At 49.5% G+C, this 17,719-nt stretch overlaps 3 protein-coding genes across 3 annotated transcripts; 1 reads left to right on the top strand and 2 right to left on the bottom strand.

Moving 5' to 3' along the window:
* Positions 1–367: 367 nt before the first annotated feature.
* On the bottom strand, positions 368–2,107 carry F5B22DRAFT_14287 (uncharacterized protein). Its single transcript, XM_047969052.1, has one exon. It carries the CDS (start codon positions 1,996–1,998, stop codon positions 508–510), a length of 1,491 nt encoding a protein of 496 aa, XP_047836373.1. The 5' UTR covers positions 1,999–2,107; the 3' UTR covers positions 368–507.
* A 2,974-nt stretch (positions 2,108–5,081) lies between these two features.
* F5B22DRAFT_653072 (Golgin subfamily A member 7/ERF4 family-domain-containing protein) lies at positions 5,082–7,495 on the top strand (the record flags this gene model as incomplete). Its single annotated transcript, XM_047979683.1, has 3 exons — positions 5,082–5,333; positions 5,456–6,820; positions 6,886–7,495. 3 exons carry the CDS (start codon positions 5,082–5,084, stop codon positions 6,988–6,990), a joined length of 1,722 nt encoding a protein of 573 aa, XP_047836372.1. The 3' UTR covers positions 6,991–7,495.
* An 841-nt stretch (positions 7,496–8,336) lies between these two features.
* F5B22DRAFT_14187 (acetyl-CoA carboxylase) lies at positions 8,337–15,705 on the bottom strand. The gene is made up of 4 exons (XM_047969047.1): positions 15,270–15,705; positions 14,942–15,207; positions 10,044–14,881; positions 8,337–9,993 (listed from the first exon to the last, which is right to left on the bottom strand). The coding sequence occupies exons 1-4, from the start codon at positions 15,462–15,464 to the stop codon at positions 8,459–8,461; spliced, it is 6,834 nt and encodes a 2,277-aa protein (XP_047836371.1). The 5' UTR covers positions 15,465–15,705; the 3' UTR covers positions 8,337–8,458.
* Positions 15,706–17,719: the final 2,014 nt, after the last annotated feature.

Below are 17,719 nucleotides of genomic sequence, written 5' to 3'. Positions count from 1 at the left end.
GTGAGCACTATTTTCAAGGCCGAACACGAGGGCTTGAACATCTTATTCCGGACGTGGATGATGATAGAGTACATCTGGGCGCTCCTCATCCTTATTCTCCTTTCTCTTCTTCTTCTTCTTCTTCTTCTTCCATCACGTCGGAGTCCGACTGAATTGAGGTTGAAGTGATGAGTTTGCTCGTGAATCGTGATTGGCATAATGATAATGATGGTGATATAACAGGACATGGCCGATTCGCCGTCCACTTTTAGGCCCTGTTTCAAGCTGGAGAGTGCCGCTCTCCATAGGTCGTCGTCACCAACCCCGACGGCGCCGCCATAACCATACCATATCCATATTCATACATGCACGCGCCGCGAAACTGACCGTATTATCGCCAAATAAAAAGAAAGAAAGAAAGAGTAAACGAAAACGAGAACCATAGAGCCAGAAGTAAATCAGGGTATCTCTTGTCCACCTAAGCCATTTCTAGGTCTTATGATAGACATGATACACGCAATAGTATTCTCATTTGCGTGATACTCTCACGGACACGCGATCTGGACCGGACCTGCCTTGGGCAGGATTCTTGCCATTTCGCAGAGGGCGGTGTGCCCTTTCGGGCACATGTTGGCCATTCCGGCGAACTAGAGTCGACACTGTTCGAAACGGGAATAATATAACAGCAGCCATAGCTTGTAACGGGAGCAAAATTAGGACCGTTATCCTTCCTAAGAACCAGCCTACTAGCGTACGTCGCGAATTACTATTCTTTGCAGCAACCGCAGCGAGTGCCAGGGCATCGTTGAGTCGATACTCGACGTACTCAATCTTGTTGTCGGTTTGATTAGCTAAGACAGTGAGCTTCTTTTCGTATCGGCGCATGGCTCGGTTCAGTGCCTCGAGCTCTGGTTGCACACTTTTACGGAATTCTCGTCCTACTGTAGATTCAACAAGCTTCTGGGATGCTTCAGGCTGAAGACCATTACTTGTAGCGCTTTCTTTAGAAGCGCTGCGTGCCTCAAGCTCATCCAGTCGGCTAGACAAGGCCTGTATTTCCTCACTGGTGATAGTTTTCTGGATGTGTGGGTTTTGCGCGACGATGGCCTGTACATGTAACGTGCGCATTTGCAACATTCGGATCAAGTGAGATACAGGGCGCACCTCGGCGGCCATGATGAAAATGGTGAGATTGTAATCAGACACCAAACCTTCGGATGGCCGTGACAATTGACCTCTAATCATATGCAGTAGATAGGCACTCAGCATCGGGAATATAAAACACCACGCTAGAGCAATTATTTCATGGATGTAAAGCTCCTTGACGGCAGCTCTTTGCCGCGCATCCCAACTGGGATGTTTACCAGTGGGGAGATTCTTGATCTTCAATTCGGGCTCCTCCTCATCCTTCCCTTTCCCCTTCTCCTCAGGGACGTCCTCAAGTACAACAGAGGCCGAGGTAGGGGCCGACTCGAAATCACTGTCAGATTCGAAGACTTCCTCGGACAAGGCCTCATCCTGTATAATGCGGATCTGCTGGGCCGAGTGGTACCAGTCCCATGGCTGTGTCACCGACCAGTGCAGAAAGACAGCGGCCAAGGTAAGAAGGATCAAGTCTGTGAAAAAGGCAGAGCCGTTTTCAAAAAATAGGCCAGCTATAGCAGGCAATAAGGCAAGCGTAAGCGGTATATAGACGAAAAGCGATTTGGGTTGTTCCTCGGTGTTCGATTTGCTGGGGTTCAATAAATCGTCTGCACTCGACTCGAGGTAATCGGAGTAGGTTGAGCTGCGTCTGCGAAGGCCGGTAAAGGCATTCTGATTATCGGCGGAGGACGGTGGGTGAATACCGTTCAAGCGCCGACGCAGCTGTGAGGGCGGGCCAAGGGTAGCTGCGCGTCGGAAGGCAAAAGCCGGGGGCGGCTCATTGCTCGTGGAGAGGGGTTCATCAGGTGCGGGACTGGTCAGTCCGGTAGCATTGACGGTTGTCGTCGAGGCCGAAGCATAGTTTTCGTCGATCATGGCTGATGCCTAGGGCGGAGACGGACCGCATGAGGTCAATCGTCTTCCATCAACCAACTCTTCGCTAATATGGTCGGAAGACGAAGGGCCAGTCGGATATTGGCGCCTAATGCAGTCTCTGAGAGATGTGTAGGCGCATCAAAAGCACCAGGTGCTTGCGCAGCTCTACATACGAACGTAGGGAAAGCTAGCTGCAAGGGGGGGAGGATGCTAGGTAGATGCTTGGATGGGCGTGTTGTTGTGCCGTGTCTCGAGATGAGAATTGGGTTGGAGGGGAGATAGGTATTGTGGCATGGGCAAGGATGACGGCAATATGGAAGCACAGTGAGCAGTGCGGTAGGTACATTGCGGCTACAACAACATTACAACAGCTACTAGCTGGGCGAGGAACTCACACTGCCTACATACCTGAGTACAGTACCTGGGACTGTAACCTGTGGCTAGGGCTACTTAGTGATCAGGATCAGGTAAGCTGGAACCTACACCAGTACCGTAGGTAGATGTAGTCATGATCGTCAAATTCCAATGGCAGGCCTCGCGGTGCCAAAGCAACCTCAGCTGTGACATGAGCACTACGTCATGACCTTATAGAGTAGTAGTAGCCTCTACGCACTTTGTAATGTACTGGGTAGGTATGATAACCGATAGGCAGGTAGGCGCTAAATTAGGCAGTGTGATCTACTATATACATATCTATGTAGGCCCCTTTTCTCTCTCTTTGTCTCTTCATCCTTCTATGTACTTGTAAACGATTATATAATCAATGCGCCAACTCAGACGAGATGGCCAAGTCTGGAATCGCTCTTCTTCTTTTGAAGGGTATCCAAAGTATGCCTACCTAGAGTATGTCAAGTCTCACGAAATCTTTCTCGTCTCGTCGGAGACATGACGACCTCAGCTCACGACTTTGGACGGGGCAAACTATCAACGTATAGTTCCGCAGTGCCACGAAACCCCTTTATTCTTGGCTTCGATCCGTCGGATGATCGTGAGGCGTATTGACTTGACTATATGGGCGCTGAGTAGATGGCACTTGTAACCTATTGTTGCTTTCAGGAGGCAAGTGTCAAGGACTGGGCAACGCTTTACAAGTACTGGTATGCGACCTACATGTAGGTAGTGGACTAGATACTAGGTATGTAGCAATGGAGAGAGGGAAAAGGATGAAGCGCACTGGAATGTATAATGCATAGCTGCATCCTTATTGGGCAACCGATCCTTACATGGCGCATGTCAGCTTAGACGCCAAAGAATCATCTCACCCAGCCTGCCCGCTGCATTCGGCATCTCTGTACATGTACTCGATCATGGGAGACCCTGGCCACTATCTGCTACGAATACCTAGAACCCTTATCAAATGGATTATCAACTGTGCGTAAGTAAGTAGCGATATTGTGCCAGCACCGCCGCATCATGCGTCATGTACAGTAAAGGACAGCAATACGCACGTGAAGGACGAGACAGAATACACTAGCTAGGTAAGAATTGCAGTTTCACAGGATTCGCGAGCTGATGCCTCGTGACACTGCCACAGGCAACACTACGGTACCTAAGTAAGTAAATGTGTTTTACTTATGGTACAAATATCATTAGGTGGTCAGAGTGGTCTTAGAATTCCATTTTGGTAACGGACGGTTCAACAGAACGCCTAGCAGGAGGGGGCAAGATGGCAAGATGAGGCCTATTGGGGGCGAGAATAGGCGGCGCAAAACGGCGATTGGTTCCGTGCCGAGCAGTGGCATGGCTACGGTGGCCCATCAGCTTGGTTCGCGGGTGAGCGTACTTATGCAGGTCCAAATATGTTGACGCCCCAGGCAGACCCAGGCAGACCCAGGGAAAGGCCTGCGATTAGTACTCGCCAGACTTCCGACTCGGTTCAGACTCTATCGAGACTTAGCGTTGCGCCTATGACTTGTCGGGTCTGTGCCGGGTACCTGGCAGAACCTAGCAGAACCTAGCAGAACCTGGCAGAGACGATCCCTGGATCCAGTATAGCGTCACTTCTGGGGTTCTGTCCGGAATTGTGTCTGGCTCTCCGGCTCGACTGTGCGTCGAGGGATAAAAAATCATGCTACTACTAATAGTAAATCATCCAATTTAAAGCCGTTCTATTGCTCTGGTCTGCTCTGGTGTTCAGACCAGCGTTAGTGGATTGTACCTAAGACACACCTGTGTCATCATGCATCCATCCAGTGCTACATGTAATGTGCCCCCAGGCACGATGACGAAAGATTGGATGGATTCTTTACAGCTCACAGTCACACACACACACATATTCTATATATACTAATCATAGGAGTTTGAGGTTGTCTTGTCCTGTCTTGAATGTACGATATTCGTACACTAACACCATCTTCCTCGCCGTAACCTCGTGAGCTGAGGCTGGGGTCCTTTTTCAATCTCTTTTTTTTTGTCCTTTCTGTATCGGCCCTCACTCTCCCTACATACCTGCATGTGGCACCCATAAATGAGCATCAACCCTTACTCGTTCTGTATATTCGCATACACACTCGCTTTCTTTCTTTCTTTCATCCCTCCCTTCTGGAATGCGAAGACGTCTAATGGGCTCATGTCCATTCTTCTAGGTACTAGCTACCAACTGTTAGTTTAATTGCAGATTACATAGCTACTAGGAATCCCATACTTACCTATATGTAGGTATATGTGCCCCTTTTTCTTACGGCCTTTACTCGCGCAGAACATCACCACGTCACTGCCAGGAAAATACTAAATACTAGGGCCCTCATTTCAGGACCAAGGAAAAGTCTTAACGTCCGGCGAGTCCGACCTGCACAACTTGTACAAGAGGCACGAGAATCCCGCCAAACAACCACAGCCTTGGGATCCCTTTATTATTCATTTTCATTACTCCCCGCGACGTTGCGGTTTATCAAGAAAAAGGGCGCAACGGGCACATTGCTGTTTGAAAAGTTGCAAAAACATGCCATAGTAGGTATCTATCTAATACCTACCTACCCACCTACAGTGTACCTTAGGTAGCGATTGGTAGTAGATGGGCGGACACCCACCAGCTGCTGGCAACCGCTGACCATCTGGCCGCCTTGACCAATAGGCCGGCGGCAATGCCGGTGCTAGAGGCTCCACTCCCGGCGTGCATGAACTCGGCCAATCTCTTTCTATCATCTCCCCTGAGCGCGATCACCAAGGGCGACCATCGATTCCCTCTGTCATCACGAAACGGCCCGGCGCATCACGACGGCCGCACAACGCGACTGCGACGCCAACCCAACTCTAGAACTCGACATCTTCTACCAATCAGTCAGCAACTCTTGCTCCGGAAAGACATTACAAGCCTAGCCGTCGCGGCGGCTTTCGTTAGTTTCCCGGCTTCCCAACGGCTTCCCACGCCACAATCCGATCCGATAAACTCGCATCGACCGCCGTAGCAGACAAAGTAGGCAAAGCCACCTACAAAGGTGTCATCATCTCATCGCAGGAGCTAGAGAATCCTGTTTTGGAGAGCACACTCGACCCGACACGCTCACATCCACGTCACCCTCACCACCACCACATTCATTCAAATGTTGAAAGAACGAAATTAGCCCATTCAAACCGTTTTCTACCTCCTCCACTTCGTAACCGCGCCACTCGCTCTGAATCTGTAAATCTCTTTCCTCGAAATATAGGAAACCCCGGGCGCCTTTGGAATCCTACTAATTCTACGCCGAGGACTCCTCCGGCTGTCTACACCCGACCCTCTCGAACAGCCCGGAAGCGGCGTCCTTCGACACCTCCGCCCCCGGCTGTTCCATTCAATCATTCCGTTCTTGACGAGACCCGCGTCCTCGATGATCAAGGAACAACTGGCGCTGGCGATTGTCCTCTTTTGACACTTCCGGAACAGAGACAGAGCCGTCATCCCACACCTACTCGCTCGAGTTTCCAAATTGAAGAACGGCGGAGCGAAGGAAAAAGGATCAGTCTTCCTAACTCAGTTCGTTATTCTTTCAATTTTGGGAGAACACCAGTCGCAGCATTAAAAGAGGATCAGGGGTTTGAACTGTCAGAACTCAACAAGGAAGGCCTCTCAACTGTGGGAGGTCTTGGGAAAGTAGGCCACGGCGTGACAGAAATATACCAGACTTCGGCCGCGAGTCAAGACCTGATATATACGCAAGAGGTAGATCAACCTTTTCGCAAGATCGACAAAGGAAAGGGCAAGGCGGTTATGTCGTCAACGAACGATGATAACGCTGCAAAGGGTCTCTCTATCGACCTAGAGCGAGGTCCCGCTCGACTTAGCCAGCAAAATAGGAGATCATCAAATCTATCAATACCGGGAGGGATTGGGTCCGCAATATCTAGTAACTCGTCTATTATTGGGGATCCCGATCAGCCGGGCCTAGGTGATGAATGGGGTCCTCAGCATCCTTGCTTCCCACACCTGAACCCATACGTACCCATCAATTCAAATGAGTACAATACAACGCGTATCATTCGCATTCGCCGCGACTGGTTGATAGCGGGTGATTTGGGGCCCGCATTCTCTAACATGTACCCAGAAATATTAGATCCAGCCGGAATACCAGAACGAGAATTTCGACGCGTTATCGAGAAGCTGAACGGCTCGCTAATTCCTATCTTCAATCCGTATAGTTGGAGGAATATGCTCGATGGCGTTCTTGGAGTGCTAACTGCTTGGTTATGGGAAGATCTCGGTTTTACAAATGCCAAGACGAAGTTAAACGAGCTAGAAGGGTGGATCGACAAGTGGAATGCCGAAATGGAGAAAACAATAGGCTCCGAAGAAGGCGTTGTGGCTCCCAAGATTATCTCGTTGAGACGATCAGGTTATATGAGCGTAAGACAACCTCCATTTCACTCCCAATGTGCTAGGGTGTTAGGCTAACGCAGATGTATATACAGCTCGATTTCCAGATCCCCAATCCAGAGGTTTCTATATCAACGAGCGAGCCTGGGTCTAGGTCTGGTCCGCCTCCGCCCGATGCTGTGGCTTCAACCGCAGCATAACAATGCAATTGACGCCTTTTCTTCTTCCTTTCTCTACTTTTCCCTTCCTTTACTCGCTTTCCATTGGCGATTTAATTTCACAAATCGCTCGAGCTCTATGATGAATTACGATGATACCCCCCAATCCCGATTGTCCATAATCCATAACTTTAGACATAATTTTATACTGTACTTAAGCTCCCTCCTTCACCCCCTGTACTGTTCTTTCGTTCAAAAAGTATCGGAAGAACATGAGCATTCATGAGCCCGTTGATGAGTCTACATATCCTACCTACCCACACCAATGTACTGTACTGTATTCTTTCACGCATAACATCGAAGTCTGCAAGGGCATATCACACTTGTACTTGATTAGTCGGTCTCCCGTTAGGGGAAATAAATAAAGACGCTACGGAAAAAATAAGAAACGTCGTTGAGCATTACCGGTGACCATTTTTTATCTTTTCTTATTTGTATACATGCATGTATGTTCTACTTAAATAGAGAACATTCCATAGCAGTTAGCGTTCTGAATTTGAAGCAAGTAAGCACCTAAGGATAAAGAGCATAGCAATATCTCGATTATATTCTAACTATCGTACGTAGCCCCCATTCTAATCACCGACCTCATCCATAGTCCCAAACTTGCACTACATTTACATACTAGGTATAGATAGACCCTGGCGCCTGCTTCATTTATAAGTACCTAGGTATTCATACAAAGGATTGAATTATAACACCATATCTTATATATCCACCTTCCCTCCCTACCTACCTACCTGTCTATCTAAGCCTCAGCTACGCAATTCCACAGCCGCCAGTTTATCTCCAGTACCTTTTTCTTTCCTCTTACCGATGGGCGATATTGTAAACGCCTCCCAAAGCCAGCCAGCCAGCATAAAGTAGGAATTGAACCCGATGATGGCAGTGCTAACATCGTACAGCAGCAGGTATCACTTACCTTACTTACTCGATAGGGTCCGTAGGTAGATCCCATTTGTCCATGAACAACGTAACAGTCTTTTTAATACTTATCACCAATACATATCAAGTCAACCTCATTAGGTAGTAGATATGTAAATAGATGAATAAATGGATGAATAAATAGATAAACCCCAACCCCTGAAGCCCCATCTCTTCACCTACAAACCTCCTGTAACGCGACGCACTGTACTAACCGGCGGTAATTTTATAGACACTCGAGGCAGCGAGAACACAAGTCATCAAAGAAACACAGTGAGTTAATATAAGCCTCTTGTTGAAAGACATTCATCTTATAGATATAACATAACTTTAAGCAAATCTTCGTTTCCCCTTATTCTAATACACCAAACTCGGCGGCCCCGTATATGCTAATTGATATAGATCCTAGCCCGTGCAAAAGACAAAAAATTCAAGAAAAACTCACTCCGTTACCCCTTTCCCGCCCTTGTCCGGGTTGAACTAATTCATACATGCCACCTCATTATTACACATAGGACTTTTTCTTTTACTTCAAGTACCTCATGATCTCTTCCCTCTCGTCAACGGGTATCGTGTGCAGCAAGTCCTTGAGACCCTTAAGAGCCGCAACCTTGTCGCCACTCATCAATTCCGCCATGTTTCGAGACACAGTCTCAGCCTTCATCTGCTCCATCTTGTTGGATATCGTCTTGGCATTCTCCTCGTACCATGTAACCACCTCTCTGTCTTCGTTAGAGAAGTTGGTGATACCTGACCAGGCCTCAAGCAGGCGTAGATGTTTCTGTCGTGTCTCGATGGCCCCGGTGCTGCTAGAATCTGTCGTCTTAGATCCAGTGGCAGTAGCCATGCGCTTGAGAACGTAATCCTCATTGAGTCGTCTACGGGCACGCCAGTAGAAGAACCGACGGGCGTTCTTCCACTCAATAGCCTCGCGAATCGTACCTTTGGCCTTCATGCGCCCGGCACGATCGTGTAGATCGGCAAATTGGATACTGATCTGGGCGTAGATGGGTAACAGTTGCTTCTCTCGGACCGTCATCTGAGCCTTGATATGCTCAAGCTCATCCTTGGTCAAGTCCTTCTCCGCAGCCTGCTTCTTGAGCGCGGCATATGTCGGGTCAAGACGTGCCATAGTTTCGAGCTGCTTCTCTTTCTTGTACTTGATGCCGATGATACCCTCGGGTTCGAGAACACCAGCACGGGACTCGACATCAGCATACATCTCCATGGCGATGGGGTTGATTGTAGGGTCGACAACGACCCAAGAACCACCACGGAGCTCACCAAAGGGCGGAATGTATACAAAGATGGGCTGTTCATACTTGACTAATGCATCGACAATGTATGATCCGTACTTCAAGACCTCGTTGTACATATCACGCTGACCACCAGAGAAACCTCTCCAGTTGGCGAGGATCATCAGTGGCAACTGCTCACCGTGGTTGAAGTCATTAATGGCTTGAGCTGTCTTAAAGGCCGAGTTGGGGTACCAGACGCCGCCGGCTTCATTAGTAACCTGCTCCACCGAGTCGGGGTTAGCTGGGTCTGCAGGAGTGATGTTCTCCACAGTTCGGGTCTCGACGGCGATGACACCCATCGGAATACCACCGAGACGAGCACGGCCAACGACAACAGTACGGGCCCAGCCACCAAGGGTCTCAACGAATGAATTCCTGTCAAATAGACCGGGCTGGAAGCCATCCTCATCCTGCTTACCGCCAATGAGCCATCTGACGTCATAAGGCTGCTTGTTAGGTGGTGTGTACACAATATCGCGATCCCAAGTATCGATGCTAGGGGTGATAGGAACTGGAAGGTTGCGCTGGGCAGGAATGAACGACAGCCACTCTACAATCCTTGAAACACCAGCGAAGTCGTCATTGGCAGTCATGTGAGAAACACCGTTGCGGTACATGATCTGGGTGCCACCAAGCTGTAGGTTAGAAGTATATACTTCGCGTCCCAGCAGGTTGTTCAAAGCACCAGCACCAGTAAGAATAATGGGCTGGCCCTCAATCTGGATGGCACGTTGGCCGAGACGAACAAGGTAAGCACCAATACCTATTGTCGTTAGTCATCTGCTTCAAATGAGAGAAATAATGGTAACTTACCAATAGATCGGCAGGTGATAAGTGTAATTGTGAAGATGTCATTGTAGGCTCGGCTTGTTGCGCCAGCAATTAGACCCGAGCCTCTCAAGCATTCAACACCAAGACCATCTACGCCACCGACAATAGCCACAATCTTATGTCTCTTCTCGCCGTCTTCGCTAACTGGTTCCGTAATAACATCACGGGCCGCGCCGTCCTCAAACCGCTGCTTCGTGGCTTCATCAAGGTATAAGTATTTGAAGCCAGATTCCTGTTTGTTAGGATCATTCCAAGCAACCTTGAAGTGCGGGATTAACTCCTCAGCTAAGCCAAGCCGAGCACCTGAGTTGGCAGAAAGGTAGATGCGGGGAATTCCCATGCTACGAGCTAGCTCGGTACACTTGTTGAAGAAGTGGTCCTCTTTAGGTCCGAAGGAACCGATCTTATAGGTGATATCGTTGGCTACTACAATGAACTTACGGCCCTTGGGATACTCTGGGGTGCGGGCATTGATGACCCAACCGACCATGCCACATGTGTTGGTGCCGGGCTCGCGAGAGACTTCAGCAAGTTTGTCATGGTCATCAAGAACCAACTCGCTGAAGTCAATGCATTCACCGTGCTGAGGTTTCTTGTCCGCAAGGCTGGGTTGCTCCTTGACGATTCGTATCCAGCTATTCTCGACAGCTTGTCTGAAGAGCTCTGGGAAATCGTACACATACTGAGTGCCCATAAGGTGTGCCTTGTATCGCTTAGGCTGAAGCCAGTTCTTGGTTGGGTAGGGAGTGGTAACGGGCATTAGATGCATGGAGCCGATCTTGTTGCTGCCGCCAATTGAGTGGAAGATCATTTCACCCTTCTCGGACTTCCGCTCAGCGTAGATCTCAACCTGGATTACATATCCAGATGTGTTGCTGATCAAGACACGCAGAGGGACCGGCATGCCTGTTTCGGCATCAGTGCAGATGATGCGAATCTCAACATGAGACACACGCAGACGCCAGGCACGAGGTCCAAATCGATCCAGGAAGCCTTGCAGGGAGTGTTGGACTTCTTCGGGCTTCAATTGGAAAACTGGAGAGAAGTTCAAGAACATGTGGTTAAGATCCGAGTTGTTGTTGCCAATGATCTCCAGTGCGTCGAAGATATCATTAATGACTCGGTCTGTCTCGGAAACAAGGTATTCAGCGGTAGGAATGTCATCCCGTAGGCGCCCAGGTCGAATGACAGCACGAGTGAAGTAACGCTTGTCAGTTTCAACTCCCTTTCCAACAGCCTCGTAAACGTGGATGTTCTTGTTTTCTGTGAAAACGGGAGTGATCTTGAATTTGGAGAGACGCTGGAGCTCAAGCTGGAAAGCTAGAGAAGGCTCGACGTGACGAATGCTGTTATCTTCCAGGTACTCCGGACCACGGAATGTGTAATAACGGGGGTATGAACCATCGTTTCGACCACACACCAGGGTGAAGCGGCGAAGGCGGCGTGAGTACAACTCTGGCCGTAATCCTTCTACAAGAGCTCGAATCCTTGTAGTTATTTCCTGGTCATCGGCATTTTCAGAGTCCCGAACGGCAATATTGATAACATTGGAGAGTTCGTCATTTTGGACTCTACGCCTGCCAGCAAGATCGGGAACGGCACTGGGAGTGCGGGCCTTTCGAGAGGGAAGTGTTTCTAATGCCTTGAGTAGACATTCTTCGACATCATCCAGGTATCTGCATGGAACGATCACACCCTTCCGCACAGCCTCAGGTTCGGTAATATGGTCAAGGTAGCTCATGTCACTAACAGAGCTAATGCGATTGAACCCGAATTCTTGGGGGTGAGGAGTACCAGGCACAGAAGGATTTGTTGACTGAGCGGTGAAATCAAACTCGTTCTTTCCAGACTTGCGGAATGAGAAATCCCAGGAAATGTAAGCAGGATTTGTGTCAGTCTCATCAGCATGATACTCAACCTTGGTAACATTGTATGCACGGTAGGCCCGACGAACGTAGACCTCCAGTGCAGCGGTCGAAACCCATGGGTCGTCGTGAGCGAAGAATGATGACAATACGTCGAAGATAGTGTACTTGGAGTCGACTACTTCCTGAATAACCTCGAGATTTGGCTGTCGGTGTTCCCAGCCAGTCTCACCATATTTATTCTCAACCACTGCAGAACGCAGGATGTGCTCCATTTGGGCTGTCCGTTCCTCTAGCGACGGCAGAGCACACTGAATCAGAATTTCTCTCGCCTTGAGAGATACCTTTGCAGTCATTCGGGAGTCAAGTTCAGCCATCTTTCGCAGGACAGGCTTGAAGTGCTTGGCGACATTGCCGACATTTGGCTTATTTGGGCGATACTCATCCAATAGAGCCAACACTAGGTGGTTCTTGGAACCGACGCGGCTGTGAGAGAGGACGATCTGAATGACCTTTGAAGGGTCCTCCTTGTGCTCCTCACGGAGTTTGAGGATGACGTCTTCATCCTGTGTACGACGGTGGGCGAAAAGTGACTCGACGTCGGCATAGAGGGAGAGGAGTGAGGAGATGGCGTTGAGTTCTCTGACCTTCTGTCCTTCGGCATAGTTGATAAGGACATTCAACAATGGCTCAAGGGTGACCCGTAAAGTATCAGCATCGGCTGGGGATAGGTTGTCACTGACAAACTTGGCAAATGTCTTAGCCAGAGCCTTCGCAGGGAATTCTGTTCCTCTAGCCTTAGATCGCTCAATAACTTGGGTAAACGTAGCGTCAAGCTTCTGCGGCATTCTTGAATGAAGAGCAGAATGATGTGCGGCCCACTCGCTGTACGGAAGCTCAGGATCCCTGAGCACCTCAACCATTTCCTTCAAGGTTTGTTGCATGATGACCGAGTTGTCAAAGCCCATGAGGATGTTTTGCAGAATAGCGTAGAGCCGGTTGAATCTCTGAGCGGGCTTGTTACCACCCACTTGCGGTTGACCAAGGTCCGGCAGCTGGCCAAGGAAAGGTTGAGCCTGTTTGACGCGCGAGGGATCATCCAGAGCAAGGACAGCCAAAATATCACCAGCTTCAATGGTGACTCCTGGCTGCTTGAGCTGTTGGACAATACCGTCCTCTTGGGCAATCAGGGGCATGAACATCTTCATGACCTCAACTTCGGCGAAGGTTTGACCAGCTTTAACGTGCTCACCGTTCTCAACGGTGTACTTCACTAGCTTACCCGGGCTAGGAGTACGCAACTGAGTGGGATCGTTCTCTTGCTCAAGGAGGCAAGTCTTGCCGTCCACAGAGATACGTGTGGCACCAACTTCCTCCTTCCAGTAAACGCTGTGGCTTCGGCCGTTGATCAAAATTAGGAGACCGCCATCACTCAAGGGTCGAAGACCGACTTGGCATTTTGATCCATTGATGAATAGATGATAGCTGTCAACAGCCGCACGGGTAGCCGTGAATTTGTAACGATGGCCTTCATAAATGTAATCAATTGGGAAAACCGTCTTGAGTATATCCTTGGAGGGCACCTGGCCTCTTTCTAGGCCAGCGCGGTACTCGCTAATGGTTGCTTCACAGGCGATGTGAGCTTTTGTCGTAGCACCACAAACGACCGCCAGGATGGGGTCAGGTCGCTCAGCCGTCAATCGCTTGGAAATCAGCTCATCTAGCCAGCCTGTGGTAATCGTGTTTTCCTCAAAGGCCTCTGTCTCAAGCAGCTTGATAAGATACTCAACGGTTGTCCTGAAGTCACCACGAATGCTGAGCTCTTTCAGTGCGACAACCATGTTCTTCCGCGAGGTTGCTCGGCTCTCACCATATGCGAAGATGTGACCAAATTGACTGTCAGAGAAACTGTGAATACTGGATGATGTACTGACAGAGAAGTAACCCCACACATTAGCACTACTCCTGAAGTTGAGGTCGTGCATGACACCATTGGAAGGTTTGAAGCCCTCGCCGGGGTCTTCGGAAGTGATACGGCACGCTGTGCAGTGTCCACGAGGCTGTGGCCGACGCTGTGTCTTCTCGCTCTGAGAGTCCTTGAATTCGAAATCAATCTCAGTGCTAGTCTTGGGGTCAACACCGTAGAGCAGTCGAATGTCGCTTATTCGGTGAAGAGGGATACCCATAGCAACCTGAAGTTGAGCCACAGGCAGATTAACGCCGCTAACCATTTCAGTTGTGGGATGCTCGACCTGAAGACGTGGGTTCAGCTCCAAGAAGTAGAACTGGTCGTCTTCATGCGAGTATAGATATTCAACCGTACCAGCAGAGACGTAACCCACAAGGCGACCCAGTCGTACTGCGGCTTCTTCCATCCCTTTGAATGTTGGCGGTTTGGCGATGGTTACGGGGGCCTCTTCGATAATTTTCTGATGCCGCCTTTGAACGGAACAATCTCTGCCAAAAAGAGAGATGTTGTTTCCGTACTGATCAGCCAACAGCTGCACCTCTAAATGTCGGGCGTTTCCAGCTAGCTTCATAATGAAGATAGGTGATCCAGGGATCTCGTTCGCTGCAGCATTGTATAACTGCTCAAACCCTTCCTCCGACATGGCTTTACGAATACCCTTACCACCACCACCTTCGGAAGCCTTGATCATGACGGGGAAGCCAATCTCCTGAGCCTTCTCAAGACCCTCTTCCCATGAGTTGACACAACCTTTCATATAGATATCGTCGGCAACGGTGACCAGTCCCTTGGAATCCACCTCGACCTGATCTACACCTGTTCCTGACCATGGGATGCATGGTACCTTGGCATGCTGTGCGACGATAGTAGAAGAAATCTTGTCACCGAGGGAGCGCATGGCGGATCCTGGGGGGCCAATGAAGACAATTTTCTTGGGAGACGCGGCTAACGACTCGGGCAACTTTGGGTTTTCTGAAGCGTGTCCCCTAGATCACAAGTCAGCCAATCGTAATCCATGTTCTATTCTCTGGAAACCGGAGGCTTACCATCCTGCCCATACGGCGTGTACATTCATGCGCTCGGCAACATCGACAATCAGCTCAACGTTGGCGTAGTTGTGGTTATTTGTGCCACCAGGGACTTCAACATAGTGGTCGGCCATTCTTATATAATCGGCGTTAGCCGCCAAATCTTCAGGAGTAGCCATGACGGTGAACTGGATAGCTCTTTCGTCGCCGAACGTTTCATAGGCCCATTTCCTGACCGAGCGAATTTCTTTGACGGCAGCAATACCGTTATTGGCAATGAGCACCTACACTAGATATTAGTACGCTCTCAAAGTAGGGTTTAGTACTCAATCCAGCAATCCCTTACATTTGTGATAACAGTATGTCCATCGTGAGCGGCCACGAAGTCCTTAACTTTTGATGGAGCTGCGTTTTCAAGTCGGTTACCGCCAATGAAGTGGTCCGCGACTTTGTGTTTCTCGGCCCAGCTAGCCTTGCCGTTAGAGATAGGAACTGTTCGGCTGCCGTTGACAGAACCCTGCCCGTTTGTTTGAGGAGACATTGTTTCGGTAGAGGAGCTAATGAGTGCGATTGGTCGAGCGTAAGAGGAGAAGATATTTTCGAGTCAATTATACCGAAATGATGGTTAGGGGATCATGAAAGAATGGTGGAAGCCCGACACGAGCTCTTACGAGGCCGAGAGGATGAGCAATAGCGTCTGAATGAATTCCCCGACTATTCAGAAGATATCGCCAGTTAGACCCAGTTGTTGCTGACTGGGTCGTCGGTTGCTTCGTGCAAGGATTCTCGGCTGTATACGATGATGAGGGGGGTTGCAGCTGGACCACTCAGTAGTCTATCCGAGGAACCGAGTGGAAAATAGAGCAATGGAAACAAGTACAAGCAGAATCAAAGCGCAAATGTCTGCAATACCCGGAGGGTCAGAGGATGTTAGCCTCAGCTGGCAATAATAGGGTTTGAAGCAGCTGTGTTGCAGCAGAGTCTGTCTTCCCACCTGCACACCTGCACACCTGCTCGCGGGAGCAGCAAGGACACGACAGCCACTTACACAAGCACCAGTCAGATCTATCTTTCCGGGTATCTAGTTTTGATGTGTATCGTCTTCGCTAGGCAAGGTGAAGGGCCGGCTGCAGAGCACACCCGAGCTGTGCGAGAATGGAAAAGGGAATTACAATTGGTTTCCTAAAACGAAGAAGCACAGGCAAGGGCCGTGGCGAGTATACGATGGTGAAAGTGAAATGGAGAGGTGTTCGAGAAGGAAAGGAGTCGCAGGCAAGACAAAGGGCGGGCTCGAGGAAGAATAATAATTAAATGGCCAACGAGACACTAGCAAGCACGTCGGGCCACGGTGAACCCTCGTTGTTGCGCAGCGTTGTGGTACCTGTGAAAGATGGGTGGGGACGGGACCTGCTGGGCCAGAGTAAGTAGGTAAGTACCTACATAGGTACCTACATGAGCTAGGTTAGTGTACTATGTAGGTACTATGTGAGTGCACCTACCTTACCCGGGCCTGGGTATCTCCTGGGTACATTCCACCCTGGCCAATCTCTCCAGTGTGGTAGCACCATCCCATCCTCAGGTAACTTACAGGAGGTTACAGTAGGTAGATAGAGCCCAATTTGAATACAAGTCCCCTGTTCCAATCTGTCGCCGTGGAGGTACCTAGCGCAGGTACCTACTTACAGGGGGGACAGGTACCATTGAGGCTACATCCCGAGGTGTTGGGGACCAGGCAATCTGCCCGTCTCCTCCTCAGCAAACAGCAGCAGCAGATCTTTGTCGACGTAACACAACAACTCTCACGTGGCTAGGAGATCGAGAAGGGTTCCTGTTTATGTCTTTGTCTCTCATCGCGAGTATAAGAGACAGGCGGGAAGGGTACTACATGCCATGTGTCCAATAACGGTCCATCGTCCACCGTGATAGAGAGCCAAACCACGGTTTTGTCTATCGGGTTTAGAGGCTCTCGCCATGAGCTTAGTGGCAGGTAGGTAAGTACCTGTCTTTAGGATAAACTCTACCTCACCGATACATGCCCTGGGGACAACGGACTTGGCGTCTCGACAAGGTGCTGTGCAATTCTATGGCGCGGGGCGAATCTCTCATCTCTTACCCATCCGGGCAATAAGAGGGAACTCTGGAGGGGCCCCGAAGTCCACTAGAAGGAAATCTAGCAACCCCAACCAGATCAAGAGAAGATCAAAGGAAAGATTCAAGGGACTACTACCTATGTTACTAGTACTTGCTACACTACCTAGGACATCCAGCTGCACGTCCTGTTTATCCCGACTCGAATCCTCTCATCAATTACACAGCTACTAGTAGCCTCTAGCCCGCCTCGTTGGGATACCACTACATGTACAATGTTTCTATACGTAGACGTACAGTAGGCAGATAGTGAACACTGAACACGATATTTGTTCTACAGATTCGCGAAAGCAATGCCGGTTACCATGGACAATCCTTAAACAACCCTCGTTATAGATCATTAGCCCCCCGTCCTCGGTACGGATGCTCTTCTTTGTACAAGGGAGGCGGCCCGATGATATTTTCGGCGATTTAATCACTGGGTGATAGGATAGACAGTTATACTTTTCCCCCGAAGCCCGCCGTACTTGTAAGATTTTCCATACCTGCCTGCTTACATGTAGTCCCAGTGTTGTAAACCGTACACCTAATCTACAAAGTAGCGTAACAAACCCATCGCCATAAGCTCTGCAATGATCAGGTCCATGCTAAGTTATTTAGCTTCAATGTAAGGCCAATGCCCAAAGTGGAAAGGTCGTAGGGGCCGGC

Source organism: Xylaria bambusicola (genome assembly GCF_022495145.1).
Source record: "Xylaria bambusicola strain CBS 139988 unplaced genomic scaffold F5B22scaffold_1, whole genome shotgun sequence".
In the NCBI taxonomy this organism is placed as follows: Eukaryota; Fungi; Ascomycota; class Sordariomycetes; order Xylariales; family Xylariaceae; genus Xylaria; species Xylaria bambusicola.
The sequence above is the reverse complement of the archived record's forward strand: the minus strand, read 5'-3'. Positions and strand labels throughout refer to the sequence as shown.

What these genes read in the sequence shown, in the direction of transcription:
- F5B22DRAFT_14187 (XM_047969047.1), bottom strand. Translation starts at nt 15,464, where the DNA reads ATGTCTCCTCAAACAAACGGGCAGGGTTCTGTCAACGGCAGCCGAACA. An exon ending in GACATACTGTTATCACAAAT is followed by an intron (nt 15,208 to 15,269) that starts GTAAGGGATTGC and finishes TATCTAGTGTAG; the next exon opens with GTGCTCATTGCCAATAACGG. An exon ending in TATCACCTGCCGATCTATTG is followed by an intron (nt 9,994 to 10,043) that starts GTAAGTTACCAT and finishes TAACGACAATAG; the next exon opens with GTATTGGTGCTTACCTTGTT.
- F5B22DRAFT_14287 (XM_047969052.1), bottom strand. Translation starts at nt 1,998, where the DNA reads ATGATCGACGAAAACTATGCTTCGGCCTCGACGACAACCGTCAATGCT.